The sequence below is a fragment of the Arvicola amphibius genome, chromosome 1 (assembly GCF_903992535.2).
Source record: "Arvicola amphibius chromosome 1, mArvAmp1.2, whole genome shotgun sequence".
NCBI classification, from domain to species: Eukaryota; Metazoa; Chordata; class Mammalia; order Rodentia; family Cricetidae; genus Arvicola; species Arvicola amphibius.
The window spans coordinates 64,832,794-64,854,867 of NC_052047.1; the positions used below are offsets into that span (position 1 = coordinate 64,832,794).

The 22,074-nt window shown below is 55.0% G+C and overlaps 1 protein-coding gene across 3 annotated transcripts in view; it reads right to left on the reverse strand.

The window, feature by feature from the left end:
* The window catches only part of Dok7 (docking protein 7), a 32,885-nt gene extending 13,879 nt beyond the window's left edge, over nt 1–19,006 (reverse strand). The window contains exons 1-4 of one of the 3 annotated variants that reach the window (XM_038309548.1): nt 18,913–19,006; nt 18,762–18,807; nt 10,490–10,720; nt 8,945–9,145 (exon numbers count right to left, since the gene is read on the reverse strand). In XM_038309548.1, the coding sequence (XP_038165476.1) occupies nt 8,945–9,145; nt 10,490–10,720; nt 18,762–18,807; nt 18,913–18,966 (532 nt within the window). In that variant the 5' untranslated portion in view covers nt 18,967–19,006. The remainder of the gene's footprint in view (nt 1–8,944; nt 9,146–10,489; nt 10,721–18,761; nt 18,808–18,912) is intronic. The other 2 variants (XM_038309549.1, XM_038309550.1) reach the window with 2 other exon arrangements.
* Nucleotides 19,007–22,074: the final 3,068 nt, after the last annotated feature.

Genomic DNA, 22,074 nt, shown 5'->3' on the forward strand with positions numbered 1-22,074 from the left:
TGCTGGGCCGTGCCTCCACCAAGGGTGAATGAAATCCCTCCCTGGCCAAGTGAATGAGAGAGCAGCCAGGCTGGCTGCACCCACCTGCTGAGCCAAGGCCACGGGACTGGACACTCGGTATGTCACCACACAAGAATCTCTCTCTGCTCCAGATCTCTGCCCGTTGCCCAAAGAAAGGCAGGCAGGGTCCATGCAGAATTCTCAGGGACAGAAGGCAGGGACAGCTCTAGGACTGGTGAAAGAGGTAAGATCTGAGAAGTCCCCTCTCTAAAATTTCTGCCTCTAGGTCACACTTCTTTGCTGAACATGAAGCGGTGGATTCCAGGGACTCAACCAGTACCAAGACACGCGGACATGGCCACCCCAGTGTGCACAGGCAATGACAGCACCTGTGACTGCTGCTGCACCCCTGCATGGTCGCCCCAGTGTGCACAGGCAATGACAGCACCTGTGACTGCTGCTCCACCCCTGCATGGCCTCCCCAGTGCTCACAGACAATGACAGCACCTGTGACTGCTGCTCCACCCCTGCATGGCCTCCCCAGTGCTCACAGACAATGACAGCACCTGTGATTGCTGCTGCACCCCTGCATGGCCACCCCAGTGCTCACAATGACAGTACCTGTGATTGCTGAAGCTTCGTATTGTCTTAAACCACGTGGTATAGCAATGCCATTCTTGTTTTAGAGATAGGGGAATAGAACCCATAGCAGGCAAGAATGTCTATGATCCCAGGCAAGAGATGGACTCAAGCCTAGTGCAGAGGCTGCTGGGACATTGCCCAGCACCAGAGAACTGGTTCTACACTGGGAAGTTGTGGACCAAAAGAAAAAGTGAGACATGGAGCAGGAGTGGACAGCTACCCTGAAGCCCGCCCAGGAGGCCACCCCAGAGGCTTACTGGCTCCGAAAGGCCCTGGTGGATCTGGCAGATGGACTCTGCAAGCCGAGAACTCCACTAGGCCTTGGTTAAGCAAAGTATGCTCATCAGCCTGGCTCCCATCTGCTGGCCAGCTCACACAAAGCATCCCGTGCTTGCTCCCTGTCCCCATCTACCACCCCACCCACTGGAGGGTTCAGTCAGTCTGGCCCCAGCTCTCATGGAAGGCCAGGCCTCTAATCCTGAGCTTACAGGCAGCTGGCAGAAACCGCAGGACAATCAGTCCCCCGACTATAAAAAACCACATTACCGAAGGGAGTGGAGCCGGCCCTGCATTCCACCACGGCGGCGTCTGCGGAGTATCATGCTGCCCAGGAGATGCGATCAGCCAGACAAGGCCCAGGAGCCCAGCAGCCCCAAATGCCCATGTGGCATCCTTACTAGCCACCCCATCTATAGCTCTGAAGGACACCTATCTTCAAGGGACCATTAACCTGGGATCTCAGAGTTCAGGGATGAGGCTTCCTTGGAATACACTTCTATCTCTGACCCTGTCCCCTCTACCTGTCAAAGGATCTGAGTCACCCAGGGCTCCCTAAACAGCCTGCCCCACCTAGCATGCCTCCACATGGGAGATGCCCAACCATACTCCTTAGGCTGTAACAACGCTCTTTAAGATAGCGCCTTTTATTAAGTTGTGTCAAACCCTGACCCTTACGCCTCTCTAAGGAAGCCGGATGTTCATCCTGAGATGCTTTTACGTCTGATTCAGACCTCGTGATGCTTACTCTGCCTCACATCCCTTTACATGTCTGCTGCACTAGACCCCAGACCAAACACTGTGTGACAGTGGCCCTGATGACCTCCCAGGGCCTGCTGCCCGAGGAGCATCCCTTAGGTAAGAGTGAAAAGATGCCTTCAGGAACGTCTCTGAGTTGCTTATTGGCTTGTATGTTCTAAGAAAGGCTGGAGCCCAGGTTCCCTGTCCAGTCGACTGCCCACCCAGGAGGCTAGGTTCCCTTCTCTCACTGCCCCAGGGCCAGCCTGAGACCACTCTAATTGGTATAAAGTAACCAAGGTAACGCTCTATTCTTCAGTTCCGGGACAAGGCCCCTGAGGGAGCTGGGTACCACCCATTTGTGCCCTCTCGGAACCGTCCACCACGTAGAAAAGCCCAGCTATTCTGCTAGAAAAGGAGGTCCCAAGAGGAACTGTGGCCTCCCTACCAAGCACAGGACCTGCCACCATCTGTCTTTCACTGTTTGGGTAACCCATTCTGTCTCATGGGACAGAGATGAGCCATCTCACTGAGCCCTGTTCTGAATTCTGACCCAGCACTAAACAGCAGAACAGACACTACACTCGGGGTTTTACTACATGGCAATGGGTAATACAAGGACCCGAAGATGAAGAACCAAGAGCTCCTGTGTCTCATTTGTATTTTAATAAATAAAAGCTTGCCTGAAGAGCAGACAGCAAAACAGCCACACTGGTCAGCCTTACAGACCAGGCAGTGGTAACACACACCTTTAATCCCAGAAGCCACACTAGTTGCCATAGAAACCAGGTGGTGCATGCGTTTAATCCCAGTAATGCAAGCCTTTAATCCCAGCTCTAGAGAGGATTATAAAAGGAGGAGACAACTCTCAGTCTCAGTCTCCTTCTGAGATTCCTGGAGGCAGGATCGTTATTTCAGACTAGGCTGGCTGCTTTGCCTTTCTGACCTTCAGGTTGAACCCCAATTTCTGTCTCTGGGATTTTATTAATTGTGCTACACTCCTGGGGTGTACCAGCTTTTGCTCTAGTGGGGAATGTCCTTGACATCACTATGACAATGACCTCTAGATATACACACACTTCAAAATGTCCCAGGCTTGGCCCAGCAGGGACCAGCATCTTCCCGAGGAGTGTGAGGGCCATCAGCTAAAGACCCTGTCACTTGTCACTGGGCACCCTTGACAGCACCTTCATCCACCCATGGAACATTCTGTAGGCCCGGAAGAGGTCACTCTTCCTTTTTTTTTTTTTTTTTTTTTTTTTTTTTTTTTTTTTTTGGTTTTTCGAGACAGGGTTTCTCTGCGGCTTTGGAGCCTGTCCTGGAACTAGCTCTTGTAGACCAGGCTGGTCTCGAACTCACAGAGATCCGCCTGCCTCTGCCTCCCGAGTGCTGGGATTAAAGGCGTGCGCCACCACCGCCCGGCGAGGTCACTCTTCCATGACTCTCGTTCCTCTGCCTGCTTCCACTCTCTTGCACCCACTTTGGGCCTTGGGGGTTCCTGCTCACCTACGCAGCCTATACCAGGATCCTGATAGGCCCTCACTCTTCTGTTTCTTGAAGACCAAGCTGAGGTCCTGGTCCTCAGGAGGAGAGTGAGCAGCCAGGCTCAGGCTGGGCATGGGGAGGGGGTCACTTCCAGACCTCAGGAAGGGAGACCCCAAAGCCCAAGTTCAGGTACGCTGTAGGTGCACAGGGCCACCTCAAGAGGGAGTTACGTGGAGGGGGTTGACACGGGCTCTCCTGTCCAGATGAGGAAGTCAAGGCCCTGGGTTCCATCCCATGTGTTCTGAAGAATGACAGTCACACACCAACACTGGCATCCCCTAAGAGTGATGTTTCTGTCTAGGAACCTAATTCTCCTATGCAGCAGCCTGGGCTGAGACACGAAGTCTCCTTATACCCCAGGAGGTCACATGGCCTGTCTCAAAGGTCAGAGGACACGGTGCCTCTCCTTTCTAACAGCTTGTGGCATATTAGCCCCCAGAGGACACAGCTGGTGGCTGCTGACAGCTGGCAGTGTCTGGATTACCTAGCAGCTGGTCCTGCTCCCTGGCTCCCAGCTTGGTGCCCACTCTGCCCAAGAAGGCCTTTTGTTCCTCAAGAGGAAGAAGGGCTGGCACGTGGCGGATGGAGGCCTGGGGTAAGCAGCCAGCCCCACCCTTCCCCAGGAACAGCTGCACAGACAAACATGAACTGGGTCATTTCTGCCACTGCCTCCACATGGCCATTGAGTACCCACAGCAGCCCATGCCTCTGTCTCCTCTTCCTCAAAACTGAGATAGGGTGGAAGCCCCATAGGTGGGGCCCCATGAGCTAGGGAACATCTGAGCACCTAAAAGTGTCCCCCTCAGTGTCCTGTAGGGCAGCTCTCAGGAAGCCCACCATGGCCAGCCTGGACCTTGTGTGACAGCAGATACCACACTGATGGGGCCCGGACTCACTCTGTATGCCGATGTCACTATATGATAAAGGGAGAGTCCACTCAAACCCAGGTCAGCAGAACTATAGAGACATGACCACGGGTCTGAAGAATCGTGACAGTCAGCCCCAGGGGCCTGACTTAGTACCAGTCACTGAATGTAGGATCTTCTCTGGAGGCCACAGAAAAGTCCCTATAAATGGCCACTTCTCTTGAATGTCACTCCACCACTGAGTCCAAGGGCCTTTGTTCCAGAGGCCTCCTGTCTGGGATGCCTGCATCACTACCCTGCTGCCCATGAACCAAGCATTACGAAAGCATTGGGCTCTGCAGAGCCAAGGGTTTTCATCCCAGCCCTGATCCTGATGCTCCCACGTAAGCAAGAGGTCCTGCCTCTCCCACAGTCGCCATGCAGATGGCACTCCTGGAAACTGCCAGCCACCCCGCCACAGCCACCCTGCTACAGCAACCCCGCTATAGCAACCCTGCAGCAGCCACCCCACTACAGCAACCCCGCTACAGCAACCCTGCAGCAGCCACCCCGCTACAGCCACCCCGCTGCAGCCATCCTGCAGCTAGCACTTCCTGTTCTCATCTGGAGAGAAACCAGAATCTTCTAGGCCCCTCTAGTTCTTCCAGACTGTGCCGTGGGTTCTGTGGGTGTCATTCCCAAGTGCCTAGCAAACACTGCTCTATTGGTCCAGCCTGGGTCAGCTCTCCAGTACCTGTGTCTGTTTCTCTTGCCTTTCCCCAGGACTCCATGTCTCTGTGAGAACCCATGAGGTTATATTTCGCTTCTGTGTGTCAGAATCATACACGGCTATTTGCTTCAAAACTGTGTTTGCCAGATATCACCAAAGGGGGTTATGACCTGTCTCCAGTGGCCATGATTGTGAGCAGGGGGATGCTGGGGCCACAAATGATGCCAAGAAGGGGGAACAGTCCTGAGATGTACTTCCTGGGGACTCTAGGCGATTCCACAGAAGGAGGGCCAGGATAGGCACAGTGTCTGAGAGAGAGCCACCAAGATGATCTGATCCAGACTGGGGACAGCCTGGCATCTTCCTGCTGCTCAGACAGAAGTCTTAGCATTAAGAATGTATCATTGGCTGAATTCTTAGCATTAGAGGATCTTGCCATCCTGGGGACAGGGATGGAGATGGTCCTAAAAGCCCTACAGTTGGCAGGAGCGGGGACTTCCCAGGTTAGTTTCCTCCTCTAGAAACTTCTGTCTGTCCTTAATGTCAGCCTCACCTGCCCTCCCCGACAGGCCTTCCCTTCCAAGTCTCCCCTCTCTCTCTTCTGGGGTGTCTTTATGCTGGCTACCACCAAGCCTGCTGCAGAGCAAGTGGTCCCAGCACCTCTCTTCCCTATCAGGCCCCTGATGCTCAGCCAAACCAACAAGTTTGAGTAGATGATAAGTAACCTGGGGTACAGGGTCACCTCTATACTCTCTGGGGAGCAGCCTAGGGAAGAGCCGCAGGGCATGGTTCTAGAGGAGGCAGGAACCAGGCTGGGATCTGTCCTCAGGGGGGAAAGGGAAGGCTGATGCTTCCTAGGCCTTCTGATAATGTCCTTTAGCCATCTGTACTTCAAGTTAGACGTGACTAAGTCATAGGCACCATGACTCGATTTTCATAACCATCGTGGCTGAACGGTGGCTCCCAAAAGACCTGTCCACGTGTATAATATGGGCTGGGTTAGAATGTGAACACAATACTCTTCTGGCTGATCCAGATGGCCCTACAGCCAGTGACAGTCGGGGAGGGGAGAGAGAGAGACAGAGAGAGAGAGAGAGAGAGAGAGAGAGAGAGAGAGAGAGAGAGAAGCTGGGACACCAGCAATGTAATTAGTAAGGAAATCAGAAATAACCCCAGAGGCCCCAGAGGAAGGATCTTACACTGGGGAGGGTTGACCCCAAACTATGAAGGAGTCGATTTCTGTTGCCCTAACAACACCATCCTGGCCTATGGTAGACTGCAGATACCTGCTGCTCCATGAGCCACACTGGGCTGGAGCTCCTTTCCAAGGTTTGCCCACAGGTAGGGCAGATGCGTGGCCTCCAGTCCCCTCTTCTGCCCACCTGCCTTGCGTTCCATGTTGTGTCAGGGAGTCACAGCTTGGCTGCAGCAGTTTCTATAACCGGATACAGCAGAGCCAAGCTTGTCCCTGTTGGAGAACAGAGCTCCAGGGCACCTGGCAGGGACAAAGGGGTGGGCTCTCCTAGTCAGTCCCTCCACACTGACCTTCCCAGAGAGAGGGAGGCATCAGCCCCAGATCCCTGCGGATGCACATCCAATCAGGCCATGCTGAGCCTGACGATGCTGTACAGGGGCTGAGCCCCAACTCCTACATCTCACGCCCTCCTCACACCCCAGCATAGGTCAGGTTACACCCCTGATGAGGGGAGGGTGGGTGGACAGGTTGCAGGAATCTCCCCTGCCTGACCTAGGAATTCCACTACTCAAAGTCCAGGCCTCTAGACAATAGGGGCTCCCTAGTCCTAATGCAGCACCTAACCATGGTCACCACACAGTATTTTCCAGCAGCCAGGGACCTATGGGCCAAGTAGGCTTTGGTCTGGAGGGAGAGATTCCCAGCAGTGCCAGGACCAGGGTTCTGAAGCAGGACCCAGACTAGCCGGCTCCAGGCACACTGGTTCCAGGCAAATTCCTGCAGTTGACAAGCTAATTCAGGACCTTGCTCAGAAGCCTCCGGTCAGCCCTGAATAGTTCACCGCAGACGCAGGGAAAACACAAGAGCCCAGGTCAGATGCTTGCTTTCTCGGCAGCACTAGCACCCAGTGCCCAGGACGATGACAAGCAGAAAGGAGCCCACTGGCCCCAAGAGATCAAGCTGTAAACTCAGAGGGCCCAGAGGAGAAACATACAACAGGCCCTAATCCACTGGAGCCTAGATAAAGGGAACAGGTATCCATGGAAACGGATCCTCTGGCCCAGCCCATCTGAGAGAACTGCCTGGCCTGGAAAGCATGCTGGCCAGCACCACATCTAACCTGTACCTGGGAATCCCATAGACTGAAGCAAGGATTCCCCCCTCCTCAATTGGTGTGACTCCAGGAACTCCCAGATCGAGAGACTCCCAGAGGGAGAGGCCACTGTGTGACTGACTGACTGGCCTGTAGTCAAACAACAGAGGGGACCAACCAGCCATTCCACCATCCCAACCATGGGCCATCCTGGAATCCCCCTGCTCTTGAGACCTGCCAAGGAAAAAGACTGAACGCCACAGCTGGCATGGGAAATGGTTGTACTTGCCACTGTGCTGTGAGGTCATGCTGCCACTGAACTGAGGTCATGCTGTCCCTGCACTGTGATGTCATGCTGTCCCTGCACTGTGATGTCATGCTGTCCCTGCGCTGTGATGTCATGCTGCCACTGCGCTGTGATGTCATGCTGCCACTGTGCTGTGAGGTCATGCTGTCACTGCGCTGTGAGGTCATGCTGCCACTGCGCTGTGAGGTCATGCTGTCACTGCGCTGTGAGGTCATGCTGCCACTGCGCTATGAGGTCATGCTGTCACTGCGCTGTGATGTCATGCTGTCCCTGCGCTGTGAGGTCATGCTGCCTCTGTGTCCTGGGAGGAATGTTGCCTTGCCTCATGGCCTCATGAATCCCTCTGCTCAGCACCTCTGCACATCATGCTTTGCTCCTCAAAGGTCCCCATGGGACTGCCTCCCACTCAGAGGCCCACTGTCTGCTCCTAGTATCCAACAGAGACTGTGGAGCATGGTGTCCAACTCAGGCCTTTGCAAAACGTGAGGTGCAGGCAGACAGTGACTAACACAACACATATCTATTCCATCCCACAGAGAGGGAGGCATCACCTCCAGATCCCTGCAGATGCACACTTAATCAGGCCATGCTGAGCCTGATGATGCTGTGCAGGAGCTGAGCCCCAAATCCTACATCTCACACCCTCCTCACACCCCAGCACAGGTCAGGGTTACACCCCTAACGGGGGGAGGGTGGGTGGACAGGTTGCAGGAGTCTCCCTTGCCTGACCTAGGAATTCGACTACTCAAGGTCCAGACCTCTAGACAACAGGAGGCCGGGTTGCCAGGAGGATGAGCACCTTGGGCAGTCAGCACACACGTGTAGTGCAGATGGCGTCTCAAGAGGAGAGAAGGGCTCTGTTCCCTCAGGGACGGCAGGTCCATATTCCACCACCATGCACACAGTCCCCTTAGAGCAGTGGAGGGGAAGGTCACTGGGACACAAACACCACCCACCACTGAGCTCCCTTCCTGGCTTCCAGACAACAGTCCATTTTGGCTGTCCCAGCCTCTGCACTCACCTCACCCTGATCACACATGTATGGCACGACTGGAGACTCAGGGGAAGGACCTCTGTACCTCTCGGGGCCACACCCGCCCTCCCCACTCGTGGCCACCTCACTGCTGACATCCAGGCAGCTCTGAGTAGCTCAGCAGTCAAAGCAGCTGGTGTGTCTAGAGGAATTTTGTGTCAGTAAGTGGACTTTGACTGGGGTATCAATGGGACGTCACTCATGAACTTTTTTTTTTTTTTTTTTTTTTTTTTTTTTTTTTTTTTTTAGTATTTTTGACATTTAACTTGAACAGAAGGAACTCTGACACTGTAACCTCATACACAAGCCACACAGTGACACTAGGCTATTCTCTGGAGTTTCCCAGGATCCATCAAGCTCCCTCCCATTCCCAGAAACAGTCAGGGTCCGGGCTCATTGCTGAGTGCCATTCCCAGCTTGAGTGGCTGCAGCCCTGTTGCTTGGGGACACAGCCCACAGTCTCCTGTCAGATCCCCAAGCCAACATGTGTAGGCTGTCAGCTCAAGTGTCCCCAGTATGCCCCACACACAGCATACTTACAGTACCCACACCTGGTCCCGCCTTCGAAGATGAATCCATTTGGCACAGCCCCATAGCGACGGAGATCAGACAGTTTCCACTGCCCCATGACGGCTGGAGGGATGTCTCTGGCCAGGACGAGGATATCATTGCAGAGGTGGAGAGTGGCTGGACCACTCTCCAGCTTGGTGCCAGGAGCTACCGTCACATGGAACCTATGCACTGAGGGCAAGACAGTGGGCAAAAGGGCATTACCAGGGGTTGGCTGAGGTGGGAGGAGGAGTATCCCCTGGTCAGACTGGTGAAGTGCCCTCGCTGCCACTCAACCAAGAATGAATGGCAAATGTCGGGAAGGGCTAAGGTTGTCTGTGGGCCCCACCTCCATTCTGCCCAAACTCCAGGATCTTCCTTAGTCAGAGGCAAGCGAATCCTCTAAAGGCAGTGACTACTGCCTAGCCCTCCCCAACATATTCAGGGCAGGTCCCAGGCACTAAGGCCACTCCTTGGGGACCCTTCCCATCCAGGCAGCCAACGTGGCCCAGTTTCAGAAACGGGAAAGCAAAGTTCAGGAGGTCCCACATCAGAGTGTGGAATGGAGTATGTTCCAGAGTAGGAGATCATGATTGGCAGGTCTCCCTGAGACTAGTATGGCTCAGAGGCTGCTAGATGCTGACATGGTCCTGTCCATGAATTCAGCTCCATCCTTTGCCTCGAACACCGGAAGTCAGCCCTTTCCTCCCACTCTCATAGATCGCCCAGTTCAGAAGTCAGTTCACGCGTGTGAGCCAGCATCAGCCTCTCTACCTGCACTGCCCATGGGCCAATCCCCTGCTCACTCCATCTCCAGATCCCAGAGCCAGAGGAAGCCTCGTAATGATGCCACCTGGTCCTCGTATAAGCTGTGGCCTTGGGTCTGTCCTACCCCACCCTTGGGTCTCCAGTTCTTTTTTGACATCCATAAAGAGGCCTGGGAAGCTCACTGCTTTGAGGGATGGCCTTGCCCTACCTGGATGGGAGAGGGGCTGCAACCAAGCTGTGAACCACCACCAGAGAACTCTCCAGAAAGATGAGACCTTCTACGCTAATATTGCGTGCCCTGTACCCTTGCTGCACTGCCCACTCCACAGCTCTAGGACTGTCCACCAGGAGCCATTGTTCTTGGGTAGATGAAAGCAGAGCGTCCACCTCGGCTGCCTAGAACTCATGGAGGGTGCAGATGTGCACGTGCCACAGTGTGCCTGTGGGGATCAGAATATAATTCTGGGGAATTGGTTCTCTCCTTCCACCCCAAGCCTCTGAAGTTTAACCCCAGTGGCTCAGAACACATAGGACATAATCGGAGAGGTTGTGGCTACCTTGGCTAGATAAGGGTCCCAGTTTTAACAGGGTCATTTTAGGGGCCTCAAAGGGCTATGGCACCGGCCCCCAGCCTGAGCACCCCAGGGCCCGCCTGGCTCTTTCACTCTGAGACATACACCCATTTTCATCATTTCTACGAGACTCCCCGGGGTCTCATCCACCTCTGCAGCCCACACTGACGAAGGGCCCCGAACTCATGTCACTTACCCTCGCCCAGTGCGTAGCGGATACGGGTGTCCCAGGCACACATGGCCTCGTGGCTATCGAAGCCCAGCATGACGGCCTGCGACAGGCAGATGATGGCCAGAGTGTGGGCCAGGCCCTCATAGGGCAGGGCAGGTTCCAGCCCACAGATATCCTCCAGGGTGAGACTGCTGCGCTCCCGCAGGCCCTTGGTGCGCTCACACCTGTCCTTGTAGACCAGCATCAGCAGACAGTCTGTCCAGACAGGCGAGAGGCCATCAGGGTGCTACCGCCACTGTTCACCGTCACCACCCTTTACCACGGTCCCCAGAAGGCCACAGCACTGCTGGACAGAGACTAGGGGTTGAGGCTGACCATGAACAAATGACTTACCTAGACCAAAAGAGCCACAGGACAAGGCCCAGCCCAGCCTACCCCTGCTCTGGGTGTGAGGGTACCAGGTATTCATCCCATCAGGACCCTAGGGCCCCCTTTTGCCCAGCCTGTGGTATGGAGAGTGTGCCTAATCTGGCCACAGTAGAGAGGACTGGTTCTCCACTCCCAGGTCCTCCAGAGCAGAGGCATCTTGGAACTCCACTCTGAGTGGTTCCCATCTGTCTTCGTGTTGTCCACACTGCCACTGCGCTGCACCTGGGGGTGTCATCCCCATGAGGCCTCAGGCAGATCTTCCTGGGGAAGCTGGGTAGTCTGACGGAAGCCATGCTCATACCTCCCTCCCCTCTACTGCACTATCAGCCTTAGTCAGAAGGTCCCCCGGCTGCCAGGCCTCCACACTAGCAGCACCAGGATCACAGGATGACTCCCTATGAGGAGGGTGTAGGCTCATGGGCCCAATGCAAACACCTAAACGTTTCATGTGAGGCAACCCCAATAACACATGAATGGATATATTGGTCTACCCTGAGGAAAGGATGGAGAACGCTCCACGAGGACCACAGAGCAAAGCCTCTGACCTCTGAAAGCAAGACATTTCTTTTTATTTTTTTGATACAGGGTTTCTCTGCAGCTTTAGAGCCTGTCCTGGAACTAGCTCTTGTAGACCAGGCTGGTCTCGAACTCAGAGATCCGCCTGCCTTTGCCTCCCGAGTGCTGGGATTAAAGGCGTGCGCCACCACCGCCCAGCAAGACATTTCTGCAAACAGCCTCAGCAGACCAATACGACAACCCAGATCCCAACGGGGACTCCCAGAGCCTCTGTTGTCTCCATTCCTTCCCTACCCAGAGCCAGAGAACCGGGACCATGGAGGCAGATAGTAGCTAGCTTTCCACGAGATCTACAAAGTCTCTTCCTCTGCTACCCAACAGGGACCTGTAGTGGGCAAGCAGCCGGGCAGCACACTCGCCAGTAGGCACAGCTGTGTGCCATTTACCAAAGCAAGGAAGTGAAGGCAGAAGAGCTAGGAGCTGGCGTCCAGCCTCAGCTGTCCATGAGCCCTTATCTCCAAAAGCAGCTAGGCCCTCAGCTTCTGGTTTGTGGACGGAGATGTGAGCCCTCAGTCCCTGCTCCAGCACCAGGCCTGCCTGTTGTCATGCTCCTCAACACGATGGCAAAGGACTCTTATCCCCCTGAAAGTGGGGTTACAGTTAAGGGATTGTCTTAAGTCTCAGGTGAGATGTGGGACTATGGGCTTTTAAGCAGTGTTGGGACTCAAAGAGATGGGGACTTTTGAAGTTGGACTAAATGTATTTGGTATTACAGTACTGTCACAGTTTGTAGGGGTCAGAGACTAGAGTGTGGTGGTTTGAGTAACAATGGTCCCCATAGGCCCAGATGTGTTAACAGTTGGTCTCTAGTTGGTGGGTTACGTCTTGGAGGTGTGGTCTTGCTGGAGAAAGTAGGTCGTATGTCATATGTCACTGGGGGGTGGGCTTTGAGGATTCAAAAGACACCTGCCATTTTGAGTTAGCCCTCCTTACTTGCTGTTTGTGGAGGTAGCTGTGAGCGCTCAGCTTCTGCTCCAGCTCTGCCTGCCTGCCTGCTGACTTGCTCTCCACCATTATGGTGACGGGCTGCTATCCCTCTGGAATCACAGCACCAGATAAACCCTTCCTTCTGCTGAAACAATGAACAGGGTGGGCTTCCACTTACTGTCTGGGAACTTGTCCATTGTTTATAACATAAAAAGCGGGAAATCATTCCCAACCAGGGGAGAAAAACTTGCAGAAATCCACCTGCCATCTCAGGGAATCTGGCTCAGTTTCTCTCAGACATAGGTGAGGAGGGCCTAGACTCACTGCCACAAAGCAAGAAGCTGGGCCCAGAGGCAAGCAAACCCAACAGGGCAACAAAAACAGAATGTGTCCCCCAAAAGTGTACCCAAACATATCCGAGAAATGAAAACCCAAGGGACATACAGGGGGGTCTACAAAGGAGATCATGGGAACAATGAGGATGAGCATAGCCAAGGCCCTGTATGTCTCCAGTGTCAGGTTGTCAGGGGCAGAGGACACGCCCTTCCTCCTGTCAACTTGTGTCCTTATCTGCAGAGACTGTAGGACCCCTGTACCAATGCTGTGAAGACCGAATGTGGGAAGGGGTAAAGACCCCACATGTGGTGGGTGCTTAACATATGCTCACACATTCCCACACCACTTCCACCTGCAGCCTGCCTGGATATCTGCTGAGCTCTCTGAGATGTGGCCGGTGTGTACAAATGACGCCCTGGCTCCTTTCACCTCTCAGGTCCCTGGCAGGCAGGACTCCCCAGGCCCTTCCTCCCGAGAGCCCACCCTGATGGTAGTAGCATCTGAGCCAATGTCCTGCTTCTGCTGCTGCCCGCTGAGGATGACCTTGCTTCCCACCCCAACCCAGTCCATACACTGGGCTGGCCTTCAGGTCCCAGTGCTGCCACCCTGCTGACCTGCTCAGCCCCTGCCAGTGCTCACCTACAGGCCACCCCAGGCTAGAGCCCCCGACCATGCCCCTCACGTCCTACTCCGCCTCTGCAATGCCAGCGTCCCTCAGCACAACTGTCACAATCAGCATCTACACCCTCATCTAATTCATTAAGTGCCAATGGTAGCTCAACCTTTACCCGTGCAAGCATAAAGAGAGGCCAACATTCATCCGGGAACAGCCTGCTGCTTTAGGGACAGCAGATTGTCACCCACCTTGTTCAGAAAGCTAATGTTCCCAATAATAGGATCAAGAATGGTGTCATAAACTTTTTTTTTTAGAATACCAGACAGTAAAGACCTTAGCTTTACAGCGGGGGCAGCTCCATCACAACCATCCAACTCACTAAGGCCACAATGCAGCATGGGAAGGCTGTGGAGGCTTCTGGTGACTCCTCAGAAGCAGGGAGTGAGCTGGGTTTAGCCTATCTCTACCCTAGGGTAGAATTTATTCACACGTGGTGCTGAGTCTGATGTCTGATTGATTTAAAAAGAGCCACAAGGAAGAGCCCCATATTTGACCCTGAGACCTTATCCCTAGTAGATTGATGCCACCCCTCAACCTATCTGATCTCTGGGGACACAAAATCTCAACCTGTGCCTCAGGACACTGAGAGTCAGTGAGTCCCTTATTGCATCTATAGGGGCTGAATGGTAGCCACTTTCAGCCTGAGGGATTGGGGAGGACATCAGACAGATGACTTAAACTACAGATTGGGAGACAAGCTCCTTAGTTATCCTGGGGATACTGGCACATCCTCAGATGAGACAGAAGATGAAGCATGAGAAAGGTCACATGGTCACAGGCAGGAGGTGGGGCCATAAGGTCTAAGTCAAGGATATCCAGAGTCACAAGGAGCAAAACAAGGCAGCGAGCATCTGGCCTTGCCATGGCTTAATCTCGCTCTTCTGCCCTTAGACCTGCAAAGGGATGACCACCTGATGCTGGACGCTGGTTTGTGGTGGTCGGGTTTCCAAGCTGCAGTTTCAGGCTTCAGGACAGTGTCTGCATTTCCAGCAGAAATAGGACAGGGTGGCATTCAAAGCTGCAGGAAGGGCTCCTAAACTGGCTGCAGAAGCCACAGCTACCACCAGAGTCTTCAGCCTCTGGCAGTGGCTCCATGGGCTTGTGCATGGGGGTAACAGGATGGAGAGCTGAGAGGGGCTCCCTCGAGGCAGGCCTGAGTCATATCAATGCTCCAGATGTCCCACCCCTACCCTACTCTGCCTATTCTGTCACCCTGTCCCATCTCCTATGAACCTGGACCAGTGGGGGCACTGGAACATACAAGCCAACAGCTATCAGCACAGTCCTATGTGGAGAAGAACAGGCAGCATGATGGTGGGCAGCGCCCTCCTGAGTGTGTGTGTGTGTGTGTGCGCGCGCGCGTGCGCGTGCCCAGCTTACCAGTTCCACAGGAAACAGGACAAAAGCCCAGACGTCTCTAGAGAGACTTGAAGGGCCAGGAGGATAAGAAGACCAAGTCACAGGCAGGTGAGCCAGGAAGGCTTGGTGCCCAGAAGCAGCTCTAAGAGTCCTGAGCACAGAAGGCTGGCCCAGCCTTGGCTACTGCATAGAGAATAGACTCAGAACAGTGACAGCACAGCTTCCAACACTCCTGTCCCATTAAGGGACACCTTGGGCCTGGGAGCACAGGAAGAAGCAGCCTCAGTACCAGCTCTCTGAACCTGTCCGTCCTCCAGGCAGGAGCCACAGGACTGTCGCTAGGTTGACAGCACAGTGAAGACCAGCGGATGGCTCCTGGGATGCAGTGGCAAGAGGATGCCTGGGGAGGGCTTGCAGGGATACGGCTGGGACCAGGGTCTTTCCTAGATGGATGAGGCTAAGAAGCCCATTGGGCGTTGAATGGCCATGTGGGCAGGCAGCTGGAAGGCGTCTAAAGATGTAAAAATAACCATGGAGTTGTCATGAGCTCACAGAGGCCTTCACAGCCAGAGCCCAGGGCCATGCAGAGGGCAGGAGGGACAGGCAGAGATGAAGCTCTGCGTGGAGGGACACGCCACAGGGAAGACTAAGTGACCAGGCCTGGAGGCTACAGGACACAGGGAGGGTGGAGCTGGGAGGCAATAGAGTGGAGTGGCAGTGGCTGCGTGGTGGATCTAGCCCTGGAGGTCACAGTGACCTTGGGGCAGCACCCCAGAAGTGCTGTGCATAGGAGCAAGCAGCAATTTGGGATCACCATGAGCCTGGGGATGCTTGGGGACAAGATGTGAAGCCCCAGGCCTGAAGTTTATCTTAAGAAAGATTCTGTGTCCACTGTGCCACACGGGTGAGAGAGTCTCACAGACATGGGTGTCCCCAAGAGTGTGTACAGCATGGAGCAGCCAGGGCTCAGGGCTGAGGCCCAGCTCCACCTTCTGTCCTCCCAGTCACCCTCCAGGCAGCTGTGGGAGTGGCCAGGCAGGGACCAGTCTTGAGCATCCTACTAAGGACAAAGATACTTAGGGAAGATGTGGCTCTCTGGGTTACACAGCACAAGAGTTGAACCAAACCTTGAACCCAGGTATTCCAGTTCCCTGTGATGTTCCCATGAAGAGAGGGGTCTGCCTGCTATACTGCCCTGCCCCCAGCCTTGGGCTGAGGTGTCGCCCCATCCCATTGGGAAGAAGGCGGAGGTCTGTCTAACCCAAAGGCAGAGGTGCCAACTCAGGGAGGGATTGGGTCACCACCACCCAAAAGATCTCAGTCTTACTGAAAGACATCAGAGTTACTAACTTCAAAGTTAGGGTTTCCTAAGCAGAGTACTGGTTGGCATACGACTCCATCTTCAAGGCTCCCTGTTCCTGTGTGTTGGCTGGAGGCCTCTGCTGTCACCATGAGCCTGTGGGTGGGATAGTCCCCTGCAGGTAGAGTTCACTGAGCCTCTCTGGGTCAGTCACACCCTGGCTGCCCCAGGACAGTGTGCTGAGCTAGGGACCGCTAGCTTTCAGGAATGGAGAGCAAGGCCCTGGAGAGAGACAGGGCATGAAACCTCCCCACCCTATGTCTGGACCCTGGCTTCTCTGCCAGGTCCAGGACTTGGGTCCCCCCTGGTAGCTTTCCCAAGCTAGGTGAAGCCCCGTCGCAACCCACATGGGAAGCAGCAGATTAGTGCCCTCTGAGGATGCTGTCCAGCTATCTCTAAACATGGCTGGGGACCCTCCATGGGCTGTCTGGAGCACCCCATCAGGAGACCACACCACTGAGAAAGAAGACAGGCTGAGACTTGAAGTTCTGGTCTCAGTGAGCCGCTGCCAGGACAGAACCCAGAGCACCCCCTTCCTGAAGGTCCTGCCCCATGGGAGAACCAGAGGCACATCCTTCATTCTCAGATCCCACACTCTCAGATCCCAGAGACAGGCTTGGTAGGAAGAACTTCATACCAGCTAGCCCTCGGGGACACCGTGGCCCAGTGGATGTGCTGGGAGCTACAACTCTCTATTCTCTTGCTTAACCACTTCCTTCCATGAGCTCATACTGCCTACCAGAGCCCTAGCACTGTGGAACACACCTCTGATCAAATGTTTTCCCCTCTTCTGCCAGAGAAACCATTCCTACAGGACAGCTACCAGTGTTGGCAGTACCTAGAGGAGTGAGGGCATGTTGACAAAGAAGTCTTTGCTCCCCAGCCTCCTGGTTCCTCTCAACCACCTTCCATGAACCTCCACAACGGAAGTCACAATTTTAAAGCCAAGGATCCCTTGTTCTCAAGGCAAGAGAACAGGGCCTTTCTCTCCCTTCCAGATCAGATCAACAGATTTCAGACCACAGGTCCTCAAGGATGTAGGTGCCGGTCTCCATCTAGAGGGTGGGGCACGGGTGGGGCAGGGAAGAGCCAGTCTCCAGTGGTACAAGATGGGGAGATGGGAGGAGAAAGCCACAGTGGGGTAGCTACAGGCTGTGTAGCTCAGGAAGAGGTCACACAAAGCCCAAGAGGCAGTGAGACGGAAAGCAGGTTCAGGATGGATAGGCCCTAGAGAGGCACACCTCCCACACCTCCCACACCTCCCACTCTTGGTCACCCTCCAGTCACCTCCCACCCCTAACAAATTCCAGCCCAACTTCAGAGCCTCCTCTGGAGACAGCTTTAATTCATGTTCCTTTGCCAGTCCCTCCCCTGGGGCTTCTAGTCTGCTCTCTGCCTGGCACATGGGAAGCTCTTGGATCCCAACAGTCAGTGAGCACAACTCAGGATGCTCTTTGGGGTAGCATCTATCCAGGAGCCTTCCTATAACCCCTCACCAGCTATTCATGATGGGTCAGTCCATCATGGTTCCACTCTCTGGACACAGGTCATCAAAGCCTCTTATCCATCCCATCTCCCTCCCTCCCCTGTGACCTTTACCTCTCTACAGATCTACACCCCCAAGCCTGGCAGTCTCCAGGGCTCCTTCCTCTACCCACTCTCCAGTCTTCCTCTCCCAGGAATTCCAAGGACGAAGACCCCCAGGCTCTGAGCCACAGAGTGTCCAGGCTTGAAGAACTGATGAAGAAAGCAACAGTTTGTGGAGCCAGGGCCCTTGGGAAGCCAGTGGAGGCCAAGGCGAAAAGAGACTGACCACAAAAGCAGCTAGTACATCGCGCCACCCCCTCCTGGGAGCTAACAGACGCCCAGCATCCTGGAAGTCACTCTGGCTGCCTGCACATGTGTGAGACTGCCACACACACACACACACACACACACACACACACACACGCCCCCACCCAACTTCCCTTACAGACCCCTGGGTGCCTGGGCCAGCTCCAAGGCACCTGTCTCCTGAAACAGCTGCAGTTCCAGGCTGAAGCTGCCGAATTGCCCTGGCTCCTTGCTGGCCCTCCCTATACAGAGGCCACAGACCCTGGTACCAGTCTCTCTTCCCATAAGTGTGTCTCTCCCAAACAAATTAAAAGTCACTTTTCTGGGACACAAAAGTAGGACTCTTTCTACTCTTACCCTACCTGGGATGGTGGGACTGGGGAAGGGTGGCACTGCCTGGGATGCAACTTGGGAACTCCTGATACAAGTATTTTCATTATGGGGACACCTATGTCCCCATGACACAATATGGGATCTGCCTGGTGCTTCACGGAGAGGCCGCAGTCCCTCTGGGTCTCTGCTGGTCCAGGAAAGGGATTGACCCACCCAGGAGCTGGAACCCCCTATCTCCACACTCCGGACTAAATTGGGGCTGTGTTGCGGGTGGCCAGGTCCCAGGGTCCCGGTGCCGAAACGGCTGCGACTCTCCGGTTACCGCCGCGGGGCTGGGTTTCAGCGGCTCCCCCGCGGCTATTTCTGGCTAGCTGGCACCTCGGCCACGCGCAGCAGGGCCCGCAGGGTCCCGCCGGCTCGCCGCAACCCGCCCCCCCCGCCGCCCCGCCCGCGGCCCAGCCGCTCACCTGCCACCGGCGATGGCTTGCGCAGCACCAGCCACCTACTCTTCCACTGCGGAGACAGGACAGCGTGAGAGGCCGCCCGCGCGCGCCTGCCCCGCGCCCCCGCCCCCACCCCGCCCTGCGCCCCCGCCCTGCGCCCCCGCGGCGCCCCAACCTTCTTGCCGTCCCGCAGCTTGACCTGGCCCTCCACCAGCGCTGCCTCGGTCATCTTCTGTCATGGTTCCCGCCGCCCGCCGCGCCCTCTCCACGCGCCCGGGCGCCCAAGCCCAGGGTCACTTTCAAAATAGCTCCGGGAGGGCCCAGGGCTGCGCCAGGAGGGCGGGCCCGGCGGCGTGGCGGGCGGGGCGCAGCGACGACACCGGGACCTGGATGCAGGGGAGACTGGGCGGGGTGCCCCGGGGCCACAATTTTTAAGACCCTGACAAAGTGCAAGCCAATAGATGGCAGTGGGCTTGGGCAGCCTCTGCACCCAACTGGCTGCCAGCCGGCACTGCTCCTGCCAGGCCTTCGGACCACTACCCAAGACCACCTGAAGCAGCCTCTCAGGGAAAGAAACTCAGCCTGGCGGGGGGATGGAAGTTGGGACAGTGGCAGTTTCCCAAAGAGAAGGTAACTGTCCCAAGACGACCTCCCCCTTCCCCCCCCGCCGAAGGCTTTGTGACCATGTGCCTGCCTGCTCAGTCTCTTTTAGTTTGACTTCAATGGCTTCATCTTTTGCACCTGCCCTTCCCCCATCTCATGGAGCCAGGAGACACCCTTGATGATGGACCAACCTAGAAGAGCCCTGGCTGAAGACATTCCCCAGCCCCTAGGTCTTCTCTACCACCAGAGGTAGCCATTCTCTGGGCAGATAGAGGAGGTGGGTGCATTCACTCTTTAGGTCTTGGTCCCTTTATTTAGTTGAGTATCTGGCAGAACAGACCTCTGTGCAGGTGGCTGCCAGGACTGGGGTCACTGTGTCACCTCATTGCCCCATGTCTCCCTGGCTGGTCTCTCCCCTTCTGAAAGCCAGCTTGCACCAGTCTTGAAGCATGGAGGGCCTAGGTGGTTATGCTACTTGACAACAGCCTTGCCTAGTAGCCCCCTGCCCAGCCAACTGGCCTCTAAGCCCCTGAATTTCTGTTCCTCAGCCTGTTGGTCAGGCTAGGGTGGATTAAGGTTTCTATGAGGTTTCTATGGCCACCCCAAGTTACTGTGGAGGTTAAGTGCTTTGTCAGGCCTATGTCATGGGTTCCCCAGATGTAAGTTCACATTACTACCTTTGTCCCAGAAGCACCTCAGGAGAGAGCAGTCACAGTTGGGAACTGACTGCCCCCAACAAGATCAACTCAGACACGCAATGAAGCCCTGTGTGTTTGCCCGTTCCAGTTCCCAACCCCAAGGAGCTGTAGTCCAGCTAGAAAGGGGTTAAAGGCCAAACTATATTCCACTCGCAGGCGCGGTAGGCATTAGTCTTCATCCCATCCCGCACAGATTCCTATCTGCTCCGTAGAAGCTGAGGGTCAGAGTAGCGTGAGGACTCATGGCCACATGCAATGACCCCAGAGCAGTAGTTGACCTGGGAGCCCTTGCTGCAGTCTCTCCAGGGAATCTGAAGATCAAACCGCAAGTGGACCATACATCTGATTTGAATGTTTTTTCTTGTCTTGCTGTGGCCTGATGCAGGGAGGGTGTACCGGGTCTAGGGAGGAGCTCCGTATGGGCCTCTCCATCCATCACACGTGCAGCACACCAGGGCCTTCCGCAGAACAGTTGCTGGCCACAGAGCCCCATTCATACTTCCCACACATCGAAAGCCCCTGGGGACTGGCTCCAGCCAACAGCCGGTATGGAGTCAGTTGGGGGTTGTAGCTATGGCCACATCCTCCAGCCCAGAAGCCTGGCACTTGCTCTTCCCTGCAGGGAGGGGCCACATCCTGCTGCATTCCAAGCGCTGGCCTTGGCCCAAACCCCAGCCACGCCTGGCAGCTGCACCTGCTCCCACACTGGCCCCGGAAATGCGGGCGCCATGGGGATAGACAGTTTCTTTCTCCCACTCCATATGACCCAGGGGACAGCACTATGGTCACCAGGGCTGCTGAAAGGTAGGAAAAGCTATCTGCCCAGTAGAGGAGGAGGTAGTTTGGCCAAGAATTCTGTGACAGCGACCCTCTCTGCGCTTCAGTTTCCCCAGATGTTATAGCCAGAGTATAACACAGTATAGCACGATGAAACCATCTCTGGCCACCGAAGGATGGCTAGCTGACCAAAAGGATGACAGGCCTCTTGAAGAATCGGGTGACATCTAAAAAGAGCGGGATGATGGGAAGGCGGTCACATGTAAGGCAGGATGACACTCAACCCGACACCCCTGCCTCGCACCACTGCACACTAGATACCGCAGGACTTTAAGGACGCTTACAGCTGTGGTCACAGCTTCACCCCCGTCTGAGTTCCCATCCACAGTGCTGCAGCTAACTGCCACTGCCACGCCCCATGACCTCACGATGCCGCTGTTTTATCAGTGGCTCTGCAGCCAGACCTCTGTGAGATACTGCGCTTGCCACTTGCCAGGCAAGAGCATGCGCAAAATCGTGTGGCCTGAGCTTCCCGTGGCAACCTGGGTTTGTTATCATTGCCAGGGGTGACTGCATATGCAAGAGACTCTCAAATGATCAGTTACACGCACGGGAGGCTGGGACCAGGTGGCCTGCCTGGCTTGGCATCTCTAGGTGACTGGAAATGCTGGACAGACACACGCTTACAGGCTATGGCAGGCACCAAGCCCCATGTCCACCTCCACCCGGTGAAAGAGTACAGATGACTCCAAGCAGTGGAGAGAAGTGGCGGACACGTCTGAGCCCAGCCATTAGATGTACTATGCTACCGTGCAAACATTTGTCACTAGTCACATAAGAGGAAGGGTATTATGGACTGGATATCCCCTCATCCCCAGCTCCTCCGTCATTTGCTGACAGTCTCATGCCCATGTGACCATGGAGCCTCTAAGAGGGTATTTAAGGTAAATGAGATCATACATGGAGACCAAAATCTGATAGGACAGGTGTCCTTATAGAATGACAAAGATCCCAAAGAGTGCTTTTTCCTCTGCACACAGGAAAAGTCACAGAAGGATACAGCAAAGAGGCAGCTGTCTATACACTGGAAGGAATTGGGAGCTGAATTTGATGGCCCCTTGATTATGGATTTCCAGCCTCTTAAACCATATATATATTTTTTTTTTTCAGGAAACAAACTTAGTTTGCTGCAAAGAAAACAGGCATGGCAGTAACTGAAAAGGAAGAGCTGCCTGCTTAGATGTCTGCTCTTTTATGTG